This window comes from Alligator sinensis, unplaced genomic scaffold (assembly GCF_000455745.1).
Source record: "Alligator sinensis unplaced genomic scaffold, ASM45574v1 scaffold86_1, whole genome shotgun sequence".
NCBI lineage: Eukaryota > Metazoa > Chordata > Crocodylia > Alligatoridae > Alligator > Alligator sinensis.
Genome location: NW_005841971.1, coordinates 1,158,480 through 1,181,331, shown reverse-complemented (window position 1 = coordinate 1,181,331; position 22,852 = coordinate 1,158,480). Strand labels below are relative to the sequence as shown.

The 22,852-nt window shown below is 42.8% G+C and overlaps 2 protein-coding genes and 2 long non-coding RNA genes across 12 annotated transcripts in view; 2 read left to right on the top strand and 2 right to left on the bottom strand.

Moving 5' to 3' along the window:
- Window positions 1-11,214, bottom strand: part of BBS9 (Bardet-Biedl syndrome 9) — a 473,863-nt gene extending 462,649 nt beyond the window's left edge. For 7 of the 8 annotated variants that reach the window (XR_003093361.1, XR_003093362.1, XM_025200564.1 and 4 more), the window contains exons 1-6: window positions 11,025-11,214; window positions 10,623-10,705; window positions 8,753-8,875; window positions 6,831-6,981; window positions 5,340-5,404; window positions 1,159-1,272 (exon numbers count right to left, since the gene is read on the bottom strand). Coding sequence is in view for 6 of the 8 variants with exons in the window: in XM_025200564.1 (XP_025056349.1) it covers window positions 1,159-1,272; window positions 5,340-5,404; window positions 6,831-6,981; window positions 8,753-8,864 (442 nt within the window). In the remaining 2 variants the exon portion in view is untranslated. Of the gene's footprint in view, window positions 1-1,158; window positions 1,273-5,339; window positions 5,405-6,830; window positions 6,982-7,793; window positions 7,905-8,752; window positions 8,878-10,622; window positions 10,706-11,024 lie in introns of those variants that run through there. The other variant, XM_025200568.1, reaches the window with a different exon arrangement.
- A 391-nt stretch (window positions 11,215-11,605) lies between these two features.
- NT5C3A (5'-nucleotidase, cytosolic IIIA) overlaps window positions 11,606-22,852 on the top strand; it is a 45,458-nt gene continuing 34,211 nt past the window's right edge. Inside the window, exon 1 of one of the 2 annotated variants that reach the window (XM_006020847.2) lies at window positions 11,606-11,817. In XM_006020847.2, coding sequence (XP_006020909.1) covers window positions 11,680-11,817 — 138 coding nt within the window. In that variant the 5' untranslated portion in view covers window positions 11,606-11,679. The remainder of the gene's footprint in view (window positions 11,818-22,852) is intronic. The other variant, XM_006020846.3, reaches the window with a different exon arrangement.
- The window catches only part of LOC112549818, a 13,274-nt gene continuing 2,285 nt past the window's right edge, over window positions 11,864-22,852 (top strand). The window contains exons 1-2 of the long non-coding RNA XR_003093352.1: window positions 11,864-12,388; window positions 22,211-22,293. This is a non-coding gene — a long non-coding RNA (uncharacterized LOC112549818). The remainder of the gene's footprint in view (window positions 12,389-22,210; window positions 22,294-22,852) is intronic.
- LOC112549819 overlaps window positions 18,873-22,852 on the bottom strand; it is a 22,212-nt gene continuing 18,232 nt past the window's right edge. The window contains exon 3 of the long non-coding RNA XR_003093353.1: window positions 18,873-19,713. This is a non-coding gene — a long non-coding RNA (uncharacterized LOC112549819). The remainder of the gene's footprint in view (window positions 19,714-22,852) is intronic.

The window sequence follows — 22,852 nt, the reverse complement described above, 5'->3', positions numbered from 1 at the left end:
GGGGGGGGGAAGGAAGGGTCATGAAGAGAAGCTCTGATCAAGTAGGGAGTGAGGACACAGCTAGTTGTTAGAAATATAGCTTTTACTGACCAAGCAGTACATGGGAGTTTATTGATAAAACTTCCAACAAAGAGGAAAATAAAAGGGGCAGTACAGTTTTGGCTGTGCACCAGAGCAGCAAGTTGCAGCTGTGCCGCCACATAACAAAGAACGAATCAAAATAATACTTTATTTTCCATGTATAATTCTGAACAATTCCAAGCAGCTTTAAGCAAGTTTAAAAAACAAGTTTTTATGTCTGTCAACTTCAAGTTAAATCACATTTAAACTGTTCTATGTATGACATGTGTCCATGCCCTAATCTGTTACATTCTACTTGTGTGTGAACAAGGTGAGAATAATACAAATGTAGCAAAAAATGTTCCAACCTTAAGCCTAGATGAAGCAAGGTTAAAGCTGGAGAGATTTTGACATGTTTGTATCCTTCTCAACTCCTTCAAAACACAACAGCTGCTACCCCTTTTGTAACTGCTCCAAAAATAGTTGTGTCCTCTAATAAGAGCCTCATGGGGATAGGCATCTACAGTCTTGCCACAGAAAATATTAAGTATTTACCTACCATTTCAGAAGACAGTTTCAATACACTAGTGGGGCAAAGGTATTTTACTTTTAAATGACAAAGAGCATTTCCACGTGGCATTTATAATCCAAGACCTGCACCACCATCGCCTCCCCCCTCCCCCCCAGAAAAATCCACAGCATTCTGCTGGGCTCAGAGGATGAAAATAACTGCTCTCAGTGTTTAAGGTGAGGAAGTTAAAGAAGCATTTTTAAAGCTTTTTAAGCACCGAAAATATTATAAGGAAACAAAACATGCACTTCATTTGACTTCAAGGGATCCTTATAACCCAGCACTTCATTGACAATACTTACCTGTCCTTCCAGCTCCAGATCCTCTGTATTTTTATATTGGTCTTACATCAAATTACACTTCCCAATGTATTCTCATTCCAAATAATAGCATTAAAATGGTCACATCACAGAAACTTTCAAAACTGAAAAGTAGCACTTTCAGCAGAAGCACAGGTTTGAATGTGCATCAAGAACTACATTCATAATCTTAGAAAATGGGTTATGTTGCATTATAATCAAAGTTACCCTTTACACCACCAAATGGTCCATAAGTCATGTTGCAGGCTGTTCGCTGAAGATTGTGTTCATATATAAGTTTGATATGATACTGGTTCCCATGTTCCACACTCCCCAAAGTTCCTGTGGAAAACAAAGAAAAAACATGCTATATTATTTTTGTGTCAGCCCTATAAATAGGAGAGCAGAAGTACATTTTACCAGTTAATTAACCAGCATTATAGTAGGTTATCATACACTAGTTGCTTGAAAATGCAAGTCAAGGTCAATACTTCTACTTTCTCAAAAATCTAAGAACTCTTATTATTTATACTGCAGCAACACCTAAAGGCCAGGACTGGGAAAATTGTTCTGTTATGCTATGTAAAAATACTGTAAGAGACTGTGATATTCCAGTCATGAAAATGGTTTTCTTCAGAGTAGGCACAACTCTGTACAGTATATGGATCAAACATTTCAGCACAAAAAAAAAACAAACCCTCAGTTTACTTGCACAAGCCAGACAAAACAGAACATCCTGCACTGTATGTCTGTAGTTGTCATTTACTTAACATGGTGCATCTGAAAATTAGTTTATCTCCTTAAAAGATCCTCTCAGTTGAGCTATATCAACCCATTACTCAGAGTTCACAATAAAGAGCCAGCGAGTAACAAACAAGTAACATCAACCTGATATCTCATGTACGCCAGTCGTGAACAACACAGGGGCAGGTCATAGACTATTTCTCTCTGAAGTAATTCGAGTTACCGCAAAAGCATTCACTATACTTTAGGGTTGCTGGCTTTTTTAAAGAATTTTTTTTAATTTTTGAAGGATACTTTCAAAATAAACATTTTAAATTCAGTATAATCTTTTGTGAAACAAAGTATAGAAACCAGGCTGAAAGAAACAAGATCAGCCAGAAATTGCTCATGTAGCTTCATCTAGAATTAAATTTTTAAATTATGTTTACTAGTATTAAGTGGAGACTTAAATGAATGAACTCTAAGCTGACCCTTGTAACAGCACTCCAGACAATACCAAGAATACAAAGACTGTCATTTCAACAGCTTCCTAAGACATGCTAACAAACTATGCTGCTTTCAAATGCAATGAAAGCTTTTGAGTCTGGATTAACCTATTATAATCTGCTACAACTAAAAACCAACCTAACACTTAAATTTATACTTCAAAAAAGGCCTGCAGCACAGCTGAAAGATGGGGAAAATATGGGCAAGTTAAGCAACTAAAGAGACAGCTAATAGGTAGCAAAAGAAGAAAAAACAAAAAAACCTTATAACTTGTAGTTCAAAAATTCTATTAACCAATAACAAGAGATACATTGCTTTTCTCCTTTGGATAAACGTAGTCTAGTCTAGAACTGTTCTTTTATCACCTAAATCACAATAATATCCAGGCACCGCCCCAGTCAACTTGTCTAATGAGTTACTAACTCATGTGTGGTTCCCTCTACTCTCATCCTCTGCCCAGGGGAAATAAGCACGTGCAGTGTAGCAGCAGGACCATCACTGTTTTGTTTTATTTTAAATATACATACAGCTCTGTGCTTGTTAGAAAATGCAAGGTCAGAGAAGGGTGCCTTTCCCTTGTAGTGGAAGGTGCTGACAATCCTTTGTTCCTATGAGAGTGTTTTAGATTATTTACTTGTTCGGATACAAGCCCAGCTTTATCTTAGAAAGAAACCTGATGTACAGTTAGCTTTTAAGCTTGGATTGACAGGTATAGATAGGAAACAAACGCTCCTGACTAGGGATACCTATAGTGGAAAAATTAGAACACAAAAATCAAGAGCTCTACTGATCAATTGGAGAAATATGCCTGCCTAATGGAACTGATCATGAAAATCCCAAAAAAGCAACTTTTGAGAGCAGAGTCTCTCATACTGTCATCTAGAGGTTTTATTGCACAGAACATTTAGTATGTGTCAAATCTGTGCAATATTAAAAGTAAGAATGTGTCACGTGGTAGAGTTTACTATCATCTCAGACATTCACAGCTTGCTGACTGTCAGTCTCAACACTGCCCCAGAGTTTTGAACCGATTCTGGTATGGTCTGAGGGCTGGGACTAACAATCAGCTGATTGTCAGTCCTTACCCTGGCATTGGACTGGAGCCTTAAATCAGTTTACCTGATCCCACTTTGAAGACTGGTACAGGAGAAGTGTCCCTGGCTGATGTCATGGCTGTGTGAGGATCGCAAATTACTTATATTATCCCCAACAGCTAAACACATGTTATTTAATATGATCTGGAGATACTCCTCCCATGAAGAGTCATAAGTTTGCTACAATGCAATCTAACTTAGCATGCATTTAGTGCTTGAACACGAGGATGCTTACAATTTGAAGCGTAGCTAACATATCCTAAGTTTAAGGTGTGACATGGCTGTAGCATTCATAGATTTAACCTAGCAAGCAAGAATGGGAGGTGGTCGCAACACAATTTGTGAGAGGCTAGAAATACATTATATGCTAATTATATGACAATTATAGAAGCACAGCTGAAAAGTTCTGATGTCAAATTTAATAACAAATTTTATTTTTGATGTTTAAGTATTCCAAGTTGCAGTAATCCATTTGCATATTTTGCCTTCATTATACATGATGGGGCTCTTTTTAATGACACACACTGCATTGAAAAAAAAGTATCACTGGAATACAGGAAGACCCAGAAGCACTGATCTAGCTGAGACTCAAAGTAAGTTCAAAACATCATAAATCTAACTCAAATCTGACAATGTTCCAGTCCAGGAATTTTAGAATTGGTATCTTCATTTTTGTTCTATAAATACCTACAAACTGGACTCAATGGCTGGAGGGGGAGGGAGGAGGAGAGGAAGAGGGTCTTCCAGTCATCTGAAATTAACAAGTAGTTTTGTTAACTGAAACAAAAACCCTGACAAAAAATTAGCCTGCATGGCTTAACTGTCTTTTGGCATTACAAATGATAAGTGTCACTATAGAAAAGACCAAGCATGAGGCATCGTATTACATCTGAAAGCTTCATCTCTATACAAGCACTAATTCTATGGGCTTCTGCTAAGAACAGACCCAAAAGTCAGCTGGGACACAGAGTAAGCAGCAGCTGTGCAGAATTAATCCACACTCAAGACTCTTCAGTGGTAAGCAATCTGCGCTACTCCATCATCATTGTGTGAGAAGCCACAGCAACTGCTGTTCTTGATACCATTAGAAAGGTGGTTGAAAAAATGGCTTGTATAGCCATGCTGTCATACATCTGAACCCCTGCTACCCCATTTTCAAAACTCCTTTGCAATAACATAGAGGAGCCCCTAAATTGTACTATGTAACATACAAGAGTGCCCTTTCCTCCTGTATAAAAAAAAGAGAGCATATTACAATTTACCAGCCCACATATAAATAGAGGTATCAGTTCTGCAATGCTCAAAAACTGTCCACACACTTTTTTGTTTGTTTGTTTGTTTTTTTACAGTAAGGAAAGAAGACTTACCCTTCACTTTGCAATTTTGGCCTTCAACCTTGCACTAGTCTATTTTGTCCAGGGGCTGCTTCAGCCATTCCAAATCTCAAACTACATTTTATTTTTTAAAGATGAAGATCCTAACACCAGTTGAATAGGAATAATTTTCTCATTTTAGGTTACCCTTAAACCACCAACACAGCCCATTCATTGGGTTTCTGAGCAGTAATATACACAAAAAACTATTGACAAGGAACACCTACTTCTGTATTTTCATTTGTTTGTAAATTTTAATATAAAAACTTCCACATGCTTTATGTAAATGTAACTCTTTGAGCAGCAATGTGTGCAATAGATCCTATAACAAGCTGTAACAAATGGGTCAGCTGTACAGTTACTGATTCCACCAGGAGACCTGCAGTATCATTCTTTGAACTTTGAATATTACAAAGGCAACATTAATGCATCTCCTGGAAAAGTACAGCCTAGAAATCATCAGTGCAGTTCTACAAATACTGATCAAAGTAGCTACTCTGCATTAGCTGCAGGGTTAATTTTCTACACAATTATTACTGTATGAGAAGAAGGGCTGGGATTGTGTAAGAGGGAAAAAAAAAAATCAGTCAAACTACCACCAAAATGTTCCAGCAAATGCCTAGAGAGGACAAACAGCTAAACATAAAACTGGCACTCCCTCCCCCTGCAGAGAGAGAGATATTGTCAGCTATTTTTTTTTAATTATTATTACCTGAGACAGCATATACACAGAGTTTCCTGCAGTGTAACACAGCTAGATGAAGTAGTTCGGTACCACTGGCAGAGAAAAAAAATTTGCACGTTAATTTTTAGTGAACTACAGGAATAAGGGGCTAATCCAAATAACACTGCAAAGACTCCCAATGACACGGGCCTTGGGTCAGGCTCCAAAATTCTCAAACGCCAAATACCAGCAGAACACAATACTGTTAAACTAATATGTTTGAAGTTAAATTTGGCAGCTGTGGGCTGCCAAGTTCCGAGTCCTGAGGGACATTTTGGCAGCTTTGAACATATGAAATGAACAAGCTTTTTCTGATTCACCATACAGCCCCTTACCCAATAAAAACTAATGTTAATGTTACTGGTTTCCAAAGGGAAAGGGATAGTAGTATTCAAAATATTTTGTATTCTGTGCCCATTCTCCTCAGTACCTAGATTTGTGGTTTTCAGTCTTTCGGGCTCAAGGCACTCCTCAAAAAATGCAAGCTGTTAATTTTTACTTGTTTTTTTGATTGTGGAAAAATAAAGCAGTTTGGTGCAAAGAACTCCAAAAAAACAGAACAGGTCAGAATATTTTTAACACTATGGATTCCTATTTGAAATCTCTGGGTACACCTTGTGAAGCATGCTTGCATACCTAGTAGTTCTAACCTTGTGCAGCATCCTGCACATGCTTGAAAGCATCTCAAAACACCCCAGGATGTCACAGCAACCTAGCTAAAAAAAAAAAAAAAAAAAAAATCATGGGCCTAGATGCCCTAAATTCCATGCACAGCAAAGAGCTCTTACCCTTTATTACAACAGGCGCCTTAAAATGGCTCCCATACAATAAGACACACTGTTATATCTGGGTGGTACTATTAGGAGAACACAGTTTAAAAAAAGGATGGAAAACTGATATGGCTTACTCTTTTATTAGTTTACAGTACATAAAAGAGGTTGCAGAGCTACCTATCTGTTTGAAAACTTTGCTTCATTTCTTTGAAAAAGTATCTTTACGCAATGTTAATATGCAACCGCAGAACAAATACATTTGTAAGTTTTTAATATGCTCACAAAACTAAATTAATAAATAGAATAAATAGAAAAAGTGTTACTAAAAAGATTTAGGCAGACAAGGTTCTTTGGATGAATCTGATATCTTTATTAGACCAACCTAAAATAGTTGGAAAACAATTATTAAGCAAGCTTTCGGGTTCAAAAACCATTCATCAGGGTTAAAAAGATTTAATAATTCAAAGTCATGCGTAATTCAAAACTCGAGAAATTTTATTTTTATTTTTCAGTTGACAGAGCAGAACACTGTTGGGCCAAGGAGTAGCAGTTGATTCAAATAAGGTAGATGATATCTAAGCCCTAGACACTTACCAAAAGTAGTATGCCTGATCTTTAGAGAGGTGACTGTGGTTCAAGTGATAAAAATTACATAAAGCCTGCTAATTAGTGCAGTCATTACCAGCAGCACGGTCTGTTTACTTACGAAACAAATTTTCCTACTTCCACCTGCAGTACTGGCTCTCGCAATTGCACTTCCAGGAGCAAATCTTCAGCTTGCGTTCCATCTCCAGGTTTTACAGGATGAGGATTAAAGATTCGAAGAAATCCCATATAACTGCCCACGATTATTTTATCTGTGGAAAGATTGCCAAAGAGTAAAGAGGAAGGCTACAAGACAGACAAGGAAACTAATTAATATTATTAAGTTTACTGAAGGTGTTCTTAGAAGTATACTCATTCAGCAATAGGGTGTTTACACATAATCCTACTGTAATTCTACAGCCTAGATAATTGTTTTCTTTAATTTTTCAGTAATGAAGCAAAGACAAGGTGGATCAGGGTGACACCACAGTGCAGCCATGATTCTAGAAATTCAAATACCCCAAATCTCTTTTCTGGCTGTAGTCAGTTCCTCCAAATGTTTAGATGTTGTTGTTTTTTCTAATCAAACAAGCAACAGAATATTGACTTATAAAACTTTTTATACACTTCCCAAATGAAAAGTTTAAATCTGATGGTTTCAACACTTAAGTTTGAAATTAGACCATTCTACGCTTTATTGCCCTGAAACAATCATTGACTTCCAAGGAATCTGTGCCTAATTATATCAGGACTAGATCTGGTTCACCATTTTTAAAGTTATGATTATTACAACGTATTTTATCACTATGTTGCCAGATGCTTGTTTAACTGTATTTGATTAAAGTAACACAAATAATGAAAAAACTTCAACTCCCCAGAGAAGACATCAACAATTATTTCCTCCAGACATGAATCTACTACCTATGATAGTGGCCAAACTTGCCTACAAGCCAAGTAGGTGTAGCTGGAGGACAACTGTTTCAGACTGGAGACAGTCAAGATTTTAGCAGCTTTTTCCCCACTTGGACCAATCGTACAGGGTACCAATTCACATTTGTGAAGAGAAGGCTGTCTATTTCCCCACCTCTTCTGTGGCAAAGAGCTTCCATGCTGCAATTCACTACTCAGAATTTTCTCTGCCTCATCTGTTTCTGTGGCAAGTTCTCAGTAATAGTCATCTCAGCTTGACTTTAGCCTATCAAGAAAATAGCTTTAATATTACCATTAACCCTTAAAAATCCAAAGCTATCCAATTTGCATGCACACTACAGAAATTTCTCAAAAAGAGAAAACATTTTTCTCTTCCAGATGTACAATTGCAGGTAATTAGATTCCTGTTTATTTCATTTGTTTTTTATTTACTTTTTGTCTTGAACTCCATATCAAAAGCTACTCATCTTTAACATGCTTTTATAGAAAAGGAAGTAAAATATTGCCTGAAACACTGCCTTTTCCACCAAAACAAATCATTTAAACATTTAGTAACATGACCAGTAGAAACCACTTTCCCCAACAAGCTGTACCTCCTCACTAGACAAATTCCAAATTTAATTGCCTCAATCAATACCTATTTAGATAGCATGCCCAGAAGTCAACAAGTTGAGATGAATTTCAAACAAAACAAAACAAAACAAAACAAAACAAATCAGCCTTGTCTAATAGTGATGCAACCCGACCCGAACTCAAGAGCCTCTGCTGATTAGAAATACGGGAGTATGTCATGGGAAGGTAATTTCAAGCAACTAGATCCCAAAACATTTAGTGCTTCATAAGTCAGGTCTCACAGTTGGAAACCAATGAGAAATCTCTGGAAAGATCTGATGACGAAAATTAACATGCTTACCACTGAGAGGCACCCACCTAATAGACTGTAATTCTACAACCAGTGGAACTGGATGACCTCAAAAGCACTCAAAAATAAACAAAAGAAATAGATTTTCTCTTCTTTGATTAATGAGCATTCAGTATATACCGATAGCATAAATGAAAATTGCAGTTGTAAATCACCAGTAAGACTGGAATGCCAGCTGAGAATATGTTTACCTTGTCCAGTGCCACTGTTGTCAACATCAGCTACACATAGACATCCTTGATCAAATTCTTCTTTTTCTCCAAGTGTTGTGTACCACCAATCTCGAGCTTTAAATAAAGACATTCTTCTTCACTCTAAAAGGAAGAATCAACTCTGTGATAAAATCCATATTTTATATATCAAATTATACAAGCAATATTGCCTTTTGTGGCAAACGTTAAACTAAAATATTTTTGCTTTTAAATGTTTATATTTGTTTAGTGAAAATTTTTTTAAAATGAGCGTAAACCACATTCTAAATAATTGAGGTTACGCATATATTTCCAAAACAACATAAGCTAAGAGAAAATCTGCATTTTTCTCTCTTAAAAGGAGAAAAGTGTGGGAAACAGCAGGCTTTCCCAGGCTGGAACTACCAGCCTACAAGGGAGGAGAGCAATCAGGCAGGGGGCACCATGTGCATATCTGTGCGCACACATGCATGTGGCAGCCAGGCATCATGGAGAGCAGCTCCTGCAGTTCCCACCACGTAAGCGGGGGGGGGGAGTTGGGCAGGGCTGGGGCGATTCATGGGGCCTTAATTGGGAATGTACGACCGCAGGGCCTAGCTGAGGAGTGGGATAGGGGCGCAGGCGGCTCATGGTGGGAGGTCTGTCACCCTGCCACTGCACACACTCCTGGGGGGATAGGGGGTAGAAAATGGGAATTTGGATTTTTTATCAGAGAATTTGCGATTTTAAACAAAGAAATCCAGGATCCCTGGTTATAAGACTACATGATGGGATGAAGTCCAGATGCAATCTGAAGAGCATGATTTAGGAATAAAAGTTCTGTTACTTCCATTCCAAGGACTTCCACGGCTTGATCCTTTTCACAGTATTATTACATGATGTCACAGAGGACTTTACAGTCTTTGTGGAATTTTTATAAAAAGCAATACCACATTATATAGCACAACATAAAACACCTCTTTCAGGACCTGAACATCACTAGCAAAAAACATCTCCCCATTTTTCCCCATTAAATAGGTATTTTCCAAGGACTCTTGAAAGTTAATTGGACCCCTTGTATAGCCCTAGTATCGTTTACTCGGAAAGTAGTTAAACTTGGAAGCTGTTAGAATTTAGACACAGATTGGGCAAGGCTGCTGTTACCTTAAGAAGGTGATAATCTAACACACAGGTGTCAAACATATGGTCCCTAGGTGTGAAGAGACACCCACTGGCAGGGCCTGGGACATGTACCATGACAGCTGCTCTGGCTGGTTCGGGATCTGCGCTACATACCCCAGCTGGACTGCACCCACCCCAGCAGCTCTGGGACTCCACTGCACATGTCACTTGCCCCAGCCTGTCTGGAACAAGCACTGCACATGGCACCCATGAGTCCCACATGCAGCACAGGTCCCAGACCAGCTGGAGCAGGCACCATGCATGGAGCAGTCTGACAGGGGCAGGCACAGCCTGCTGCTGCTCTAGGATCCCTGCTACATGTCCCCAGCCAGACTGTGCCACACAGACCCCTTTTCTGGCAGCTCTGGGATCCGTGCCACATGCAGCACGGGTCCCAGACTGCTCGGCGCAGGCACTGGAACTGATATATTGGAGGAAGGCATAGTCCAGATGGGGGTATGTAGATCACAGACCAGCCAGAGCAGACGTCATGGTGCATGTCCCAGGCCCTGCCTGTGGGTCTCCTTCCACCCAGGGGCCATGTGTTTGACAGCCCTGTGTTAAACAGTCACCTTATGGGGTCAGCAGCCTTGCAAATCAAGGGAAGGGGGTGTGCACAAGCCTGACCTGCCCCACAGGCCAGCCCTGCAGCACTCACCCAGCCCGGGAGGCTGGATGAATTGGGACAGCCCTGCTCCACCATCATTACCTTTGGGAAAAAGGTCCCTTCGCTGCGAGGTCCTCACCCCACAACCATCAACGCGGTCTTGGTTTCCGAACAGCGGCTCCTTTCTACAAACGAGACGTAAAGGGATTAGCATCAAGGTCCAGCAAATAATCGCATCGAAGGGGCTGGTGGGGTGAGGCCGGGCGGGGTAGGGCACAAATCGGCTTTCCCACGACCAGCGGCTGTCGTGCAGGACTCATGGCGCGGGCTGAAAACAAGGCTGCGAGGAGGGCGGCGATCCGGAGCGGGCAGGGGCCGACGAGGCGTGCCGGCTCGGGCAGTGCTGCGAGGAGAGCCTCAGGCTCCGGTCCCCGAGCAGCGGCAAGTCCCTGCTGCTGTCACCCGGGTCCCGGGACCCAGCCCCCGACCCCAGCCAAGACCCACCCTCTGGCCCAGGCGGGCATGTCCCGGGCAGCCCGTGAGGCAGCGGCGAGCCCCGCCCCGGCTGGATGGTTGCTGCTGCTGCTGCTGCCACCGCGGCTCACGGGGAGGCTACAGGCGCCCACGACCCAGCACTGCCATCTTGGCACCCGTTGTCATAGCACTTCAACAGCCAACCCGTCCCCGCGCTTCAGAGAGTAGAAGCGGAAGCAGAAACGGGGCGCGCGGGACACCACGGGAGATGTAGTTTGGCAACGTCGCGGCACCGCCGCGGGGGCCGAGAGGGGTTGGGTTGTACCATATCATGGGGGGAAGAGGGAGGGACTGCCCCATTGCAACCCGAGCTGTTTATCCAGCAGCTTGCCGTGTAAGGGCATCACGAACAAGTCCAGGCGGAAATGCACTGGAAAAAATATTCCGCCTTCCAAATGTTCCTTCCCAAAGATTATCTCCCCCCACCTCCCTCTTCTTCATGGTGGCACCGGAAGGACTCAGTCGGCCCTTCTCACAGCCCCACCCCCGCCCGGAGCTGCTATGCGTGCGGGGAGACCCGGGACCGCTGTCTGCGCATGCGCAGAGCTCGCGGGAGGGGCGCGGTGCCGAGGCCCGGAACAGGCAAGGGAGGGGGGGAGCGGATGCTACCACCTCCGCCCTCAGCATGGACAGGACCGCCGTGGCCAAGATGGGAGCGGTGGCTAGCGCCAGCGTATGTGTCCTGCTGGGCGGGGTGGTGCTGGCGCAGTACATCTTCACCGTCAAGAAGCGGACGGGCAGGAAGACGAAGATCATCGAGATGGTACGTTCCGAGGGGGGAGGGGCGGGTTGGCCCCGCCCTCCAGCGCCCCCGCCCCCATGACACTCCTGGCAGGGGCCTGGGGGCAGCTGTGCTGAGGATTCTGCGTCGTGGGTAGCACTTAGTCCAGCATCACTCCCATGGGACAACTGGACTTGGACTTGAACTTGCCCCAGGGCATGGAGCAGGGATCCTGAGCCGGGATGCTTGGAAGGTCATGGCCACATGATGAGGGCACGGCAAGGTGGGCGAGCCTGGTTCACCAGAGTACCCCAGAGATTTTGTGTGGGTGCCCCGGGGGTCAAACCCCTGCAGACCTGCTCTGCTCCCAGTCCTTGGCCGCCTCACGCTCAGGTTATTCTGTGTCCAGGAAGAAGTGAACGCTTAGACCTGGCACGTTCCCACGGTGCCTCAAGTCTCCCAAGGTTGAGGACCCCTAGCCTTGGCTTTCGCAAGGGCAGTTTGTGGTCAGGGTGACCAGCTCGGCCCAGGTGGAAGACAGGGTAGCTTTGTACCATATAGACTAACTAGATCGGTGGTTCCCAATCTGTGGCATGCAGACAACCTGTCAGTGGTACGTATTAACAGATTTCTTATAATTACTTTATCTGACAAAAATTTACTGGTGGTAATTAAGTTTGAACTAAAAAATTTGCTGGTGGTACTTAAGCTTGTATTGTTTTAAATTGGTGGTGTGTAATCTGACGGAGTTTGGGAACTGCTGAACTAGATGGATACGCATGTACACAGGCACCAATGTGTATATTTTGGCCAAGGTCAAACAAGGCAGGAAGCAGCTGAACCCCAAGGCCTCTGGGCCTGGCGCTTGCATGTAGGAGGCTTTCCTGTATCTGGGAAGTCTATTTCCGGATTGGGAGAGTATTTGAAGCCCAAAACCAGCAGGTCTGGGAGGGGAGGATACTTGTCCTGTGGCAGAGCCACACAGACTTGATGGTGGACTTCTGCTCAGTCAAATTTTGGAACTTGACTATTGGGCTTTGAATTTGGAACTGATCTGGCCTTGAAAAAGAGATTTTAAAAAAAGGTTTTTTACACCTGTACATACATGTTGCACAAACTTTTGTACATGGCAGTTGCAAGGGGTGCAGCAGGACTGTGCAGTTACTCCACTTGCATATGCAAATAACACACACCTGCTTGCTCAGTAATGCGGGTCCAAGGAGAAAAATCCATCCTATGCTGTTGGTAATGTGCGGGCCGGGAGCGACCCGAGCCCTTTTCCGCGCTGCACGCGGGCTGTGGCCAGCAGTCCGGGCACACCGGGTTGGAGAGGGAAGGCCGTCGAGCTGGAATTAGGCACAAACGCTTATCGGTAGTTTTAAAGATTGTTTACTTACACCGAGATGGCAGTGGTGCAGGCAGGAAAACTTGCTTAAGTTGCGGTTACAGACAGACAACACAGACAGTCTCGTGGAGGTTGCTAGGCTCCACGGTGCAGCGCTCCGGATGCTCTGGGTGAACGAGCCACCAAAATGGAAATCGTAAATACGTCTTATAAAAGTCGCGCTCGAAGACGGGAAGAGGTGGGCGGTGGATCAGGCTGCCAAGCTCCTCTGGATCTCACACAGGGTTTCTATTACCCTGCCGTGTACCCAGAGTCCCTACGAGATGGATGTGGAGTCCTCTTCGGCTTGGGCAGAAACCGCTCGAGCCTCTTATACGGCTAACAAGCCAATCGTTAGCCGCCACATGTGAATAATTTAACACTAGCCAATCACGGGGAACGAATTTGCATACCGGTGGCGGGAACTCTTTTGCACCGTGCATTCCTCTTGCAACGTGAGCAATGCACCCTGCAAAAGAAGCTGCAGAAAAGGCGGGATACTCGTCCCTGCACCGGGGTTTCCTCTTGCTACAGGAAACTCTCCCGTGCAATGCTCTGCAACTTGGCGGGGATAATTCTGGTGCCGAAGCACACACACAATCATGCCTTTTGGGTCATGACAGGTAATCTGAGACATCAATGGAAAATGTTTAAATGGCACCTATGACATACAGAGTTACTTTTTTTTTCCTCCCCTCTTCCTCCAGCAGCTGCTTAGATGCATGGAGAGACTGAGTTGTAGGTGCGGATAGCAAGTAGAGCAGAAATAGCCTTAATGCAACCATAAAGTAACATTTCAGCAAAGTAAATTATGCGTTTTCTGGTGGCACTGCTGAAGTTTACAGAACTATCAATGACGCTTTGAAAGTTAAGGCCTTAATTTTGCAAACCTCTCAATGGGTTCTTAACCTTACTTGTCCAGATAGTTGTATCAAGTTTAGTTAATTGATTTGTGCCTTAAATTAAACATGTCCCAAGTGTCTGTCACGTTAGTGATTAATATTGTATTTATATTGCTGATTCCATAAGCTCTGTCATGAATGGAGACTACACATTGCCTTGCCTTCACTAACGTTGTACTTTTAGTTAGCAACTTGAGTTAAGAACATACCACTGCTTCTTGCTGAGGACAAGATTTGCATGGCATAATATTTGTCACGTGGAAAATAAAAAAAAAAAAAAAGACTTGCATTAAAAAGTTATTAACAGTTTTTTATATGCGTTTGGCCAAGCTTTTCAAATATTGGAACCTAACTTGTGGGCTCCAAAGCTTACATGAGATTAGAAAGCATCCAACTGATTTAAGAGCACAAATTTAATTGTTTTCAAAGTGCAAAAATGTGATGAAAAGATTGGCCTTCTTGAAGTATTTTGGCTTTCTTGAAACGTAGACGTTCAGTGTGTTAAAAGATTGTTTTGGTTGTTTTGTTTAAATTTGTTGTAGTCTCAAAGTAGTGATGTTCATGATGCCATAAGCCTGTCTTTTCCTGCATAGATGAACATTTTAATTGTCGGACTTGTTAATATGAGAACACTGGAATCCAAATTTCAAAGTTCTCACAACTAAGAAACAAGTAAAAAACATCCAGTCTGGTACTATAAGAATATAATTGGACAGAAGTGAAGGCCTAGCAACATGCGCTTTGTTTTTGTAATTAAAACAAATTATGTGAACTCTTAAATCATATTTCTTATTTACTCTTTAACAAATTATTTAAAATGCCATTATGGAAATACACATGGATTCTCAGTTTCAAGCCAAGGAGGTACCCCTTTTCTTTTTACTATTCCCACTGTGAGGCCACCTTCAGCTACACATGAATACAAGAGTATCTGTTGATTTTGTGAAGTAATTAGCTGTGCACCTTATTCTACTATTTTAAAGGTGTAAGTACAGGTGGGGGAGGGAGACTTCACTCATTACAAGTCTACCTTCCTTTTCTCTCCAAAGGAACTATAAAAAAAATGCATCTCACTTTTATACATGGGATTGACCTCTAATCAGACATATGACTATCTTTACTTTTGTACTTGCAGAATTTGTGTGTGTAGCAAAAATATCAAGACTAAATTGCTAGGCATTTATTTTAGGGGGGGGGTTAACTAAATTTCGGGTCCCTTTCTTGGATTTTTTGATCCTCCTATGGGATTTTATAAGGGCAACAAGTGTTAAAGCTTTTTATCTGTATGTGTCAACTTGGGTAGAGGGGAAAATAAGCTATTTTCTTTAGTTACACCCACATTTTCAGGTCCAGTTTTATACAGTGTAAACATATCAGCTGGGATCCAGGTTTTCTGTTTGCTGTGGAAAAGCGTGGATTTTCTCCTTTAAAAGGGAAAAGCGCAGGAAATGCAGGTTTCCCCTTGCAGGCTAGCAGAGTTCCAGTGTGCGAGAGCCTGCTTGGGACTAGGCAAAGCAGGAGGAGGCCAATCGGACGCAGGGGGTGCCACATGTAGGTGTGCATGTGCACACATGCACGTGGCCAGCAATACAGCCTCAGGCAGTGTGGTAAAGAGCAGCTCCCCCAGCTCCCTGAAAGTAAGCCGTCGGAGGGGTGGGGGGGAGGCATAGAAGCAGTAGCTTACACTGAACCCCCAATGAGGGAGGGATTGGAGCAGGGTTGGCGGTTGGGGCTGGGGAGGCCCTGCCCAGGTGTCGTGATGTGCAGGGGCTGGGATGGGAATACACTGCTGCGGGACCCAGCCAGGGAGCAGGACAGAGCCATGGGCAGCTGGTCTGGGGGGGGGACTGGTGGAGGGGCCAGCTCCCTGCCTTTGCACACACTCCCAGAGAGGTGTTGAGCACCATAGGTGATGCGTCAGATGGGTACGGGAGGGTCTTTTCCCCCCACCTCCCTCTCAAATCTGTGCACCCACAATGGGGCACAGGGCCACAGCCTGGTCACACCGGCACCGTGTTGCCTCCCTGGCCAAGGGAGCAGGACTCCACACAGGAGGGTGGAGCAGAGCAGTGAGACTCACTGCTGCTGCTGCCACCATGAGGACCCTCGCACCAGCTGTGCCTCCATGGAATAACACCGTGCTGCTAGCAGTATGAGGAGTATCAGATGGAGGAGCTGCGCTGCCCTTGCCTTCTCCCACAACCAGCTGCTTGCATGCCAGGCTGCAGCTCTACTCTGGCGGGGAAGTGATGGGGGCAGCATGGGCAGCCTGAGGGGAGTGGCCAGGCCATGGCAGCAGGGTAGAGCCACAGCCCGGTGTGTGAGCAGCTTGCAATGGGAGGAGGTGAGGGCAGCATCCCCCCTCCCCCCCCTTCTATCCACCCCCAATTAATACTCCTCATGCTGCTGGCAGTGCAGCGTTACTCTGTAGTGGAGTGACTGGGGGGGGAGTCACAGCAGTGGCAGGAGCAGCAATGAGTCTCACCCTCTGGGCCGCAGAAGCAGCCCTGTGCCCAGCTGTGGGTGCACAAATCTGGAGGGCCACATACTATCCCCTCCCCCCGCTTCACCCTTGACACATTGCATATAGTTAGGCACCCCCCTGCCCCAACACTGGGAGCTGAGGCCTGAGTACAGGGGGCACCGGCTTATTATTATGCCCCTTCATAAATCCAAGTGGTGTCTACACCTTGAATTCTATGCTGGGTCTTGATCCCCATACCTCAGAAAGGATATAGAAGTATTAGGGAAGGTGTAGAGCAGGACAACAAGGTATTGAAAAGCATGGAGGGGTTTCCATATGAGGAGCAACTAAGGAGGCTAGGCCTAGTCAATTTAGAAAAGAGATGCTTCAGGGGAGACCTGATAAGAGTTTACATAATACTGAATAGTGAAGAGATGAAACTAGGGATTTATTATTTACTATTTCTCACAATACAAGAACTAGGCGGTCATAAAATGAAACTAGCAGATGGTAAGTTTAAAACTGAAAAAGGAAGGGTTTTTTTTCACACCGCATGTAATTAAGGTGTTGGAACTCATTGCCACAAGATGTGGAAGCTGACAGTTTAACCAGATTCAAAAAGGGATTAGACACATTCTTGGAGGAAGTGTGCATCATTAGCTATTGAGCACAGCAGTGAGGGGTGCAGCCTCTGAATCAGAACTTCCTAGATCTTAAATGCTGGAGGCTGCAAGTAAGAGGAATGGTAGAAAAAGCCTGGTCATTACCCTGTCCAGTCTTCCTTTCTGCATACACTCTCTGGCACACTGACACAAGATGTTGGGCAAGAGGAACCTGTAGTCTGACCCAGTAAATGAAAATTATTATGTTCTTATGTTTCTAGTACTGTTGGTGCGAGAACTGTTGCTTTGACTGGTGTTATTGCTGATAATTATTATTATTGTTATTGCTGGTTAATCCAACCAACAAAATTCTTAGTTCATTAGCTGGAAGGCCCATCTTTGCTACCATAATTGGCATCTTCAGTAAAAGTTCAACGTAGCTCAGGGGTACACACCATGCTTACTATGAAAGAAAATGCTGTTGCTTGTGTTTTAGTTGTACTGAGATCTAATAACTTTTCTCTACGGACTAAAATAGTGAGATCATATTATTTCAAGCCAAAATATTTCCTCTAAATAAGCTTACATGGCTAGAAATGGCTTCTTTAAACACATTCAGTTTGTTCAAATACCTTCTATCATACTGTATTAAATATCTTCCCCGTCCAATTTAGGTTGGATACAGCCATCAGCACTGATAGCACCACGTGTGTTTCTGTGGTTTTAGACCAGGAGCAGGGAAAATACAGTCTGCGGGCCACATTCAGCCCATCAGGCAATTTCATCTGACCCATGGGCACCCACCAACTAATTGTAATCCTGCTCGGCTTCCCCGTGTCTTGCTCACTCTGGGCACCAGAAAGAGAAGTGGCAGGGGGGAGGAGGGAGCTGCAGCTGGGCAGGAGCGTGGAGCATGGGGGTGGCAGCAGCACGGAACCTGCACCCAGGGGGGTGGCGGGAGTGCAGAGCTCAGATAGCAGGGTGTGGGTGTGAGGGAGGGTGGGGGGCTGTGGTAATCCTCTACACATTCCCCCCATAGCGCACAGCCCCTGCTACCAGCAGCAGGTGCTTGGGACACTCATGGCCTGTGCAAGCACTTGTCGCCCAGCAGCATGTGGCAAGGAGGCAGCCAGGCTGGCCTGCCTCTTACCTGGGACGCCACGCGGCATACATGCTGGCACTCGTGTGCCACCAGGGGAAGCCAGCTCCATCGCACAGGGCTTCCCCCAGTGGTGTACGAGTGCTGGGAGCTATACATGCACTGCATGGAGCCCCGCATGATGGAGGCAGGCTGGCCTGCCTGTAGTCCGTGCCACCACGTGCAGCACTGGCTGGAGCCACGCGCCACCAGGTGGCAGTGCCTGCGTGAGCCATGAGTGCCCCAAGCGCTGCTCCCTGCTGCGGCTGCCACCGGTGGCGGGGGCTGTGCACCACGGGGGGAGTCTGTGGGGAGTCGCCACCCTTCTTCACACCCCACAAATGCTGCACACCCACACCCTATCCACACAACCCCCCACATATTCAAACACCCTCCTATTGCCCCCCCACACGCAGCCATACCCCTCACAAATGCCCCCACCCCCCCCACAATATACAAGACGAAGCCTTTATTTTTGAGTCATTATGCAATCACCTCTATATACAGTACGCAAACACAAATCATGACAAAAATATTTTTTGTAATAAAATGAAAAAATGTTTTAGTGGGTGTTTGACTTAGTATATGGGGGGGGTGGGGGCGGGGGTCTGGTTCCAAGCTGGCAGCTTTCCCCTCCCACAAGGAGTACTGCAAGGGAAGGGACTTCGGTGGCCAAGGTCAGGGGTTAAGGGCAAGACTTCCAGTCCCAAGATGGCAACCAAGACAGGGGGCATGTGTCAAGGGGTGAGACTACCCTTGCGGTTCTCAACAGGTTACTAAAACGCACTAAGTGGCCCTCCAGCTGAAATAATTGCCCACCCCTGTTTTAGACAGATGTGAGAATTGAATCGCTGTTGTTGAATACAGTAGTGTAAAAGTGATGGTTGTAGTCATAATGGTCCAGGAGTTGTGCAAGAGGCAGGGATTTCTTAGGATATCTTTTTTTGGACCATTACATAGAGAATGTCTTCTGTTCAAAAGCTCATCTTTATCCCAGCTGCATAGTTGGTCTGATGAAAGGTATCACCCTAAGAAGTCCTTGCCTTGTGTATCCCTGAATAGTAATACAAGCTGTTACATCTTCATGATTTTGAAGCAAAATCACTCTAACTCTGCTTCATTCAGTCAGGGTCAAAGATAAGGCTCACTTTTCTGGCAGGATCATTTAACTATTACAGCATAGGAGTTGCTGGAAGCTCCAAAGCTCCCTCTTAAAGCCGCTACAAATGTATATTTGTCCATACGCTTTCTTTTCATCAAAAGTCATAGCTGCTTCTGAGTTCTTGGGTTAGCCTGGTGTTTCTTTGTTAGCTTCATTTGATGTCAGTAAATAGTGCACCTCAGTGCCATAGAATCACGCTAAGCTGTTCTGCTTTGTAGCCTGGCTCCCCTTGTACAGCACTCTTCAAAGTAGCCCTGGCTTCAGGATAGGTATGGAAATATTTCTTCTGCAGTAGTAGGAAAGAAAGAAATGTGACTTGATCTGTATTTTTAAGACTTACTTGGAAGCCTTTTAAAAGGGAGAGAGGTTTGGCCAATTTGAAATAGCATTAGTTCCTAATAAATATTAGGAAAAAAATGAGCTGCAATTTGATTTAAAAATTTCACAAGTGAAATGAAAAGCATAATAGATATGTTCAGTTAGAAGTTATGAACTGTGGAAGGAAAGAAGAGTAGACATTTGGGATTTTTTGTTATGTTAGGCATTTAGTTGTCTTGTGTTTTTAGCAAGAGGTTATTACCTTTACTGTATTTTGTAATTTTTAATACTATTTGCTTTAAATTTGGATAATTATTAAAACAGTACATGTATTCTGTTGCCAAAACAAATCTGTATGTAGCATTTGCCTAAACACAGATTCTCAGTGGCATTGGATGCTCAAGTCTTTTTGAAATCACCAGGAATTAGGCATCGAAATAGGAGTCCCATGCCTAAATAACTTTGAGGATTTGGGTCTGAGTTCTTCAGTTTCTGTTTGTCAGGATTTGAGCCTGTCTTTCTGGTAATACCAGAGTATGGCAAGAAGTTGCATCAAGCATAACTATAAATTGGAACATGATGAGTATAGAAGAAAATTAAGATGAAAAATAACTTAAAATCCAATGACAAGTTACAGGATCTGAGCTATGATACTGTTTTAACTGTACTAATGAGACTCTCCTTCAAATATCAAACTGACCATCTGTAATACAAACTGAAATTCAGAATTACGTTGGCAAGAATTCCTGAAGTATAATGCAAAGTGCAGTGGAAACTATGTATTTTTTAGAATATGAAAATATTTCACTATAAATATGAAGGTTAAATATATTTGTAGTGAATGAATTGTGAAGAACAAAGCATTTAGCCTGGTACATTTAGTCCAGTGTTTGGTTTTTTTCATAATGTATTGCCTTGTTTAAAGCTGTGATCTTGGAGTCAGAAGGCATTAATGTATCATTCACCATGCAGGGATTACAGGTTTTAGTTTGTTTTATGTTTATATAATATATTCTTGTTTATGTATATTTGTATTGGGGTTTTATATTGTGGACAAAGTATCACTCTTTTCTAAGAGGGAGAGAAGAGGATTTGATATAAAAATATTTATCCAGTACATTAAATATTTATTTATTTATCATGACATGCTTCCTCCCAATTGGTTTTGTAGTGAGTTTTCCACAGATCAAGCTGCAGATTTTACATGACAAACATATTCACCCATGCAGGGTAACTTAAAAGGTAGCAGTAAAGTCTCTGTTCTAAATTTTAAAGGGAAGCTAATAATTAACTGGATTCTTGAAGTAGCTCCTCTGATAATGATAACTTTGTAGGTTTTCATGGAAGTGCTGAGCTCTAAGTACATTAGCTAAATTACTAGAGCAGGATGATGGTAAGAATTGTTACAATATAGGTGTTTCCCGATTGTATTACAAGACTTGCTTTTGCCTTTGCAGGCCAGATCATGTCATAATCATGTTCCAGAGCATGAAAGCTCTCTTTTATAACTGTAACAAAGATAGCATGTGTTGGTGTTAGATAGGGATCATCCTGCTTAGAGCGGGGAGTTAGACTAAATGCTTCCTGAGATTCCTTCAAGCCCTGTTTTTTTTCTATCTTATATCATTTGCATTTAATTCATCACTTTTTTAAAGCTAGTGTAGGCTTAATTGTTTTGTTTTTTACCAGTTGTAAAAATACTACTGGTCAGGAACTAAGCAAGTGTGTGTTAAAGGTTTATTTTGTTCATTTCCTTGCTTGAAATGATGAGAAACGCACTACATCTGGTTAAATTATTTTTCCTCGTTTCATTTGTAATTCTTCTGGTTTAAAAATGTCATCAGTTCTTTTTTTTACAGAAATTTGGGAGGATGGTGGTGTTTTTCTTTGCGCTGGCAAAGGAGGAGGGGAAGAAAAGCACTGCTTATCTGAAAAAAGGCTAGTATCTTATTTCCCTGTTTTATCAGTGACTGCAACAAAAAAAAAACTTAGACGGTTAAAAGACAATTGAAAACATTCAGTTTGAAAGCCAAATGCATTCAGTTTGTTTGTTTGTTTGTTTACAAAATTTGTCGACATTCAGGAAATACGTTTATTGGTCCGTGCGTGTCTTGGTTTTAAGTATCTGAAGGAGAAGAGTGAATTGTTGCAATGTTAGACATAGTGCTAGGGGAGAGCACTTAACAAATAGAGAACAAGTGAGGTAATAAAATGAAAAAAAATACAGGTTATTCCATGACCTCAGGAACAAATAATTTTATCATATAGGTACACACCGTGTATGTGCATTAAAAAATATTATATGATGTTATTTGTCAAGAAAGGATGCAGTTTTGCCAAGCAAAAAGCAATAATGTTACACCACTTTATTATGTTTTCTTTATGCTATTAGTTGAATCTTTTCTTAGTGTAGTGTGGTATTTAAACTAAGCTTTTATGTACTTCATTTACATTATTTACTATAGAAACAGTGATGTCACATTGGTATGAATAGAACTTGATGACCTCAACAAATTCTGAAGGAAGTAAAGGCATTTGTAATTTGCAGGTATATGACACCTATCCTTCAAGAATATCAACATTTTTTTAATGCAGAGTAATATGTGAAACTGCATAACGCTTCTTGAGTTAAATAAGTATTGTTCCATTTTATAAACAGATAAAATTAAAGCAGCGGGGGAGTGATTTACCCAAAGTCGTAGAGGGGGACAGTGGCTCTTGGGCAGGAATAATGTTGGAAAACAGCATTTTAGATTTACTCACTCTGTCACAGCCAAGATGCCAGGAGTGTTGTAACCTCGAGAGATGCCCAAAATGATGGTGAATTTAAGGGGGGTAGCATTGTAAATGGAGAAATGCTACCACAGCAGGACGCTGTTTGGAGTGATCGGGAGAAAACTTATCCTAAGAATTAATGTTGAGCCTGCCGATCAAGGTATGGGTCTTAGACCTTTCATGTCACTGAGGAAAAGGGTATTAGCAGAATGGTTTTAAAATGTAAGTATAGCTTATCTGGAGATGAGACAAGCACGTTAGGAACCATGTTTAAAACTACATTCTCAGCTAGCGCATTCGCTTTACTCTTTTCAGTACACATTCCCAAATAC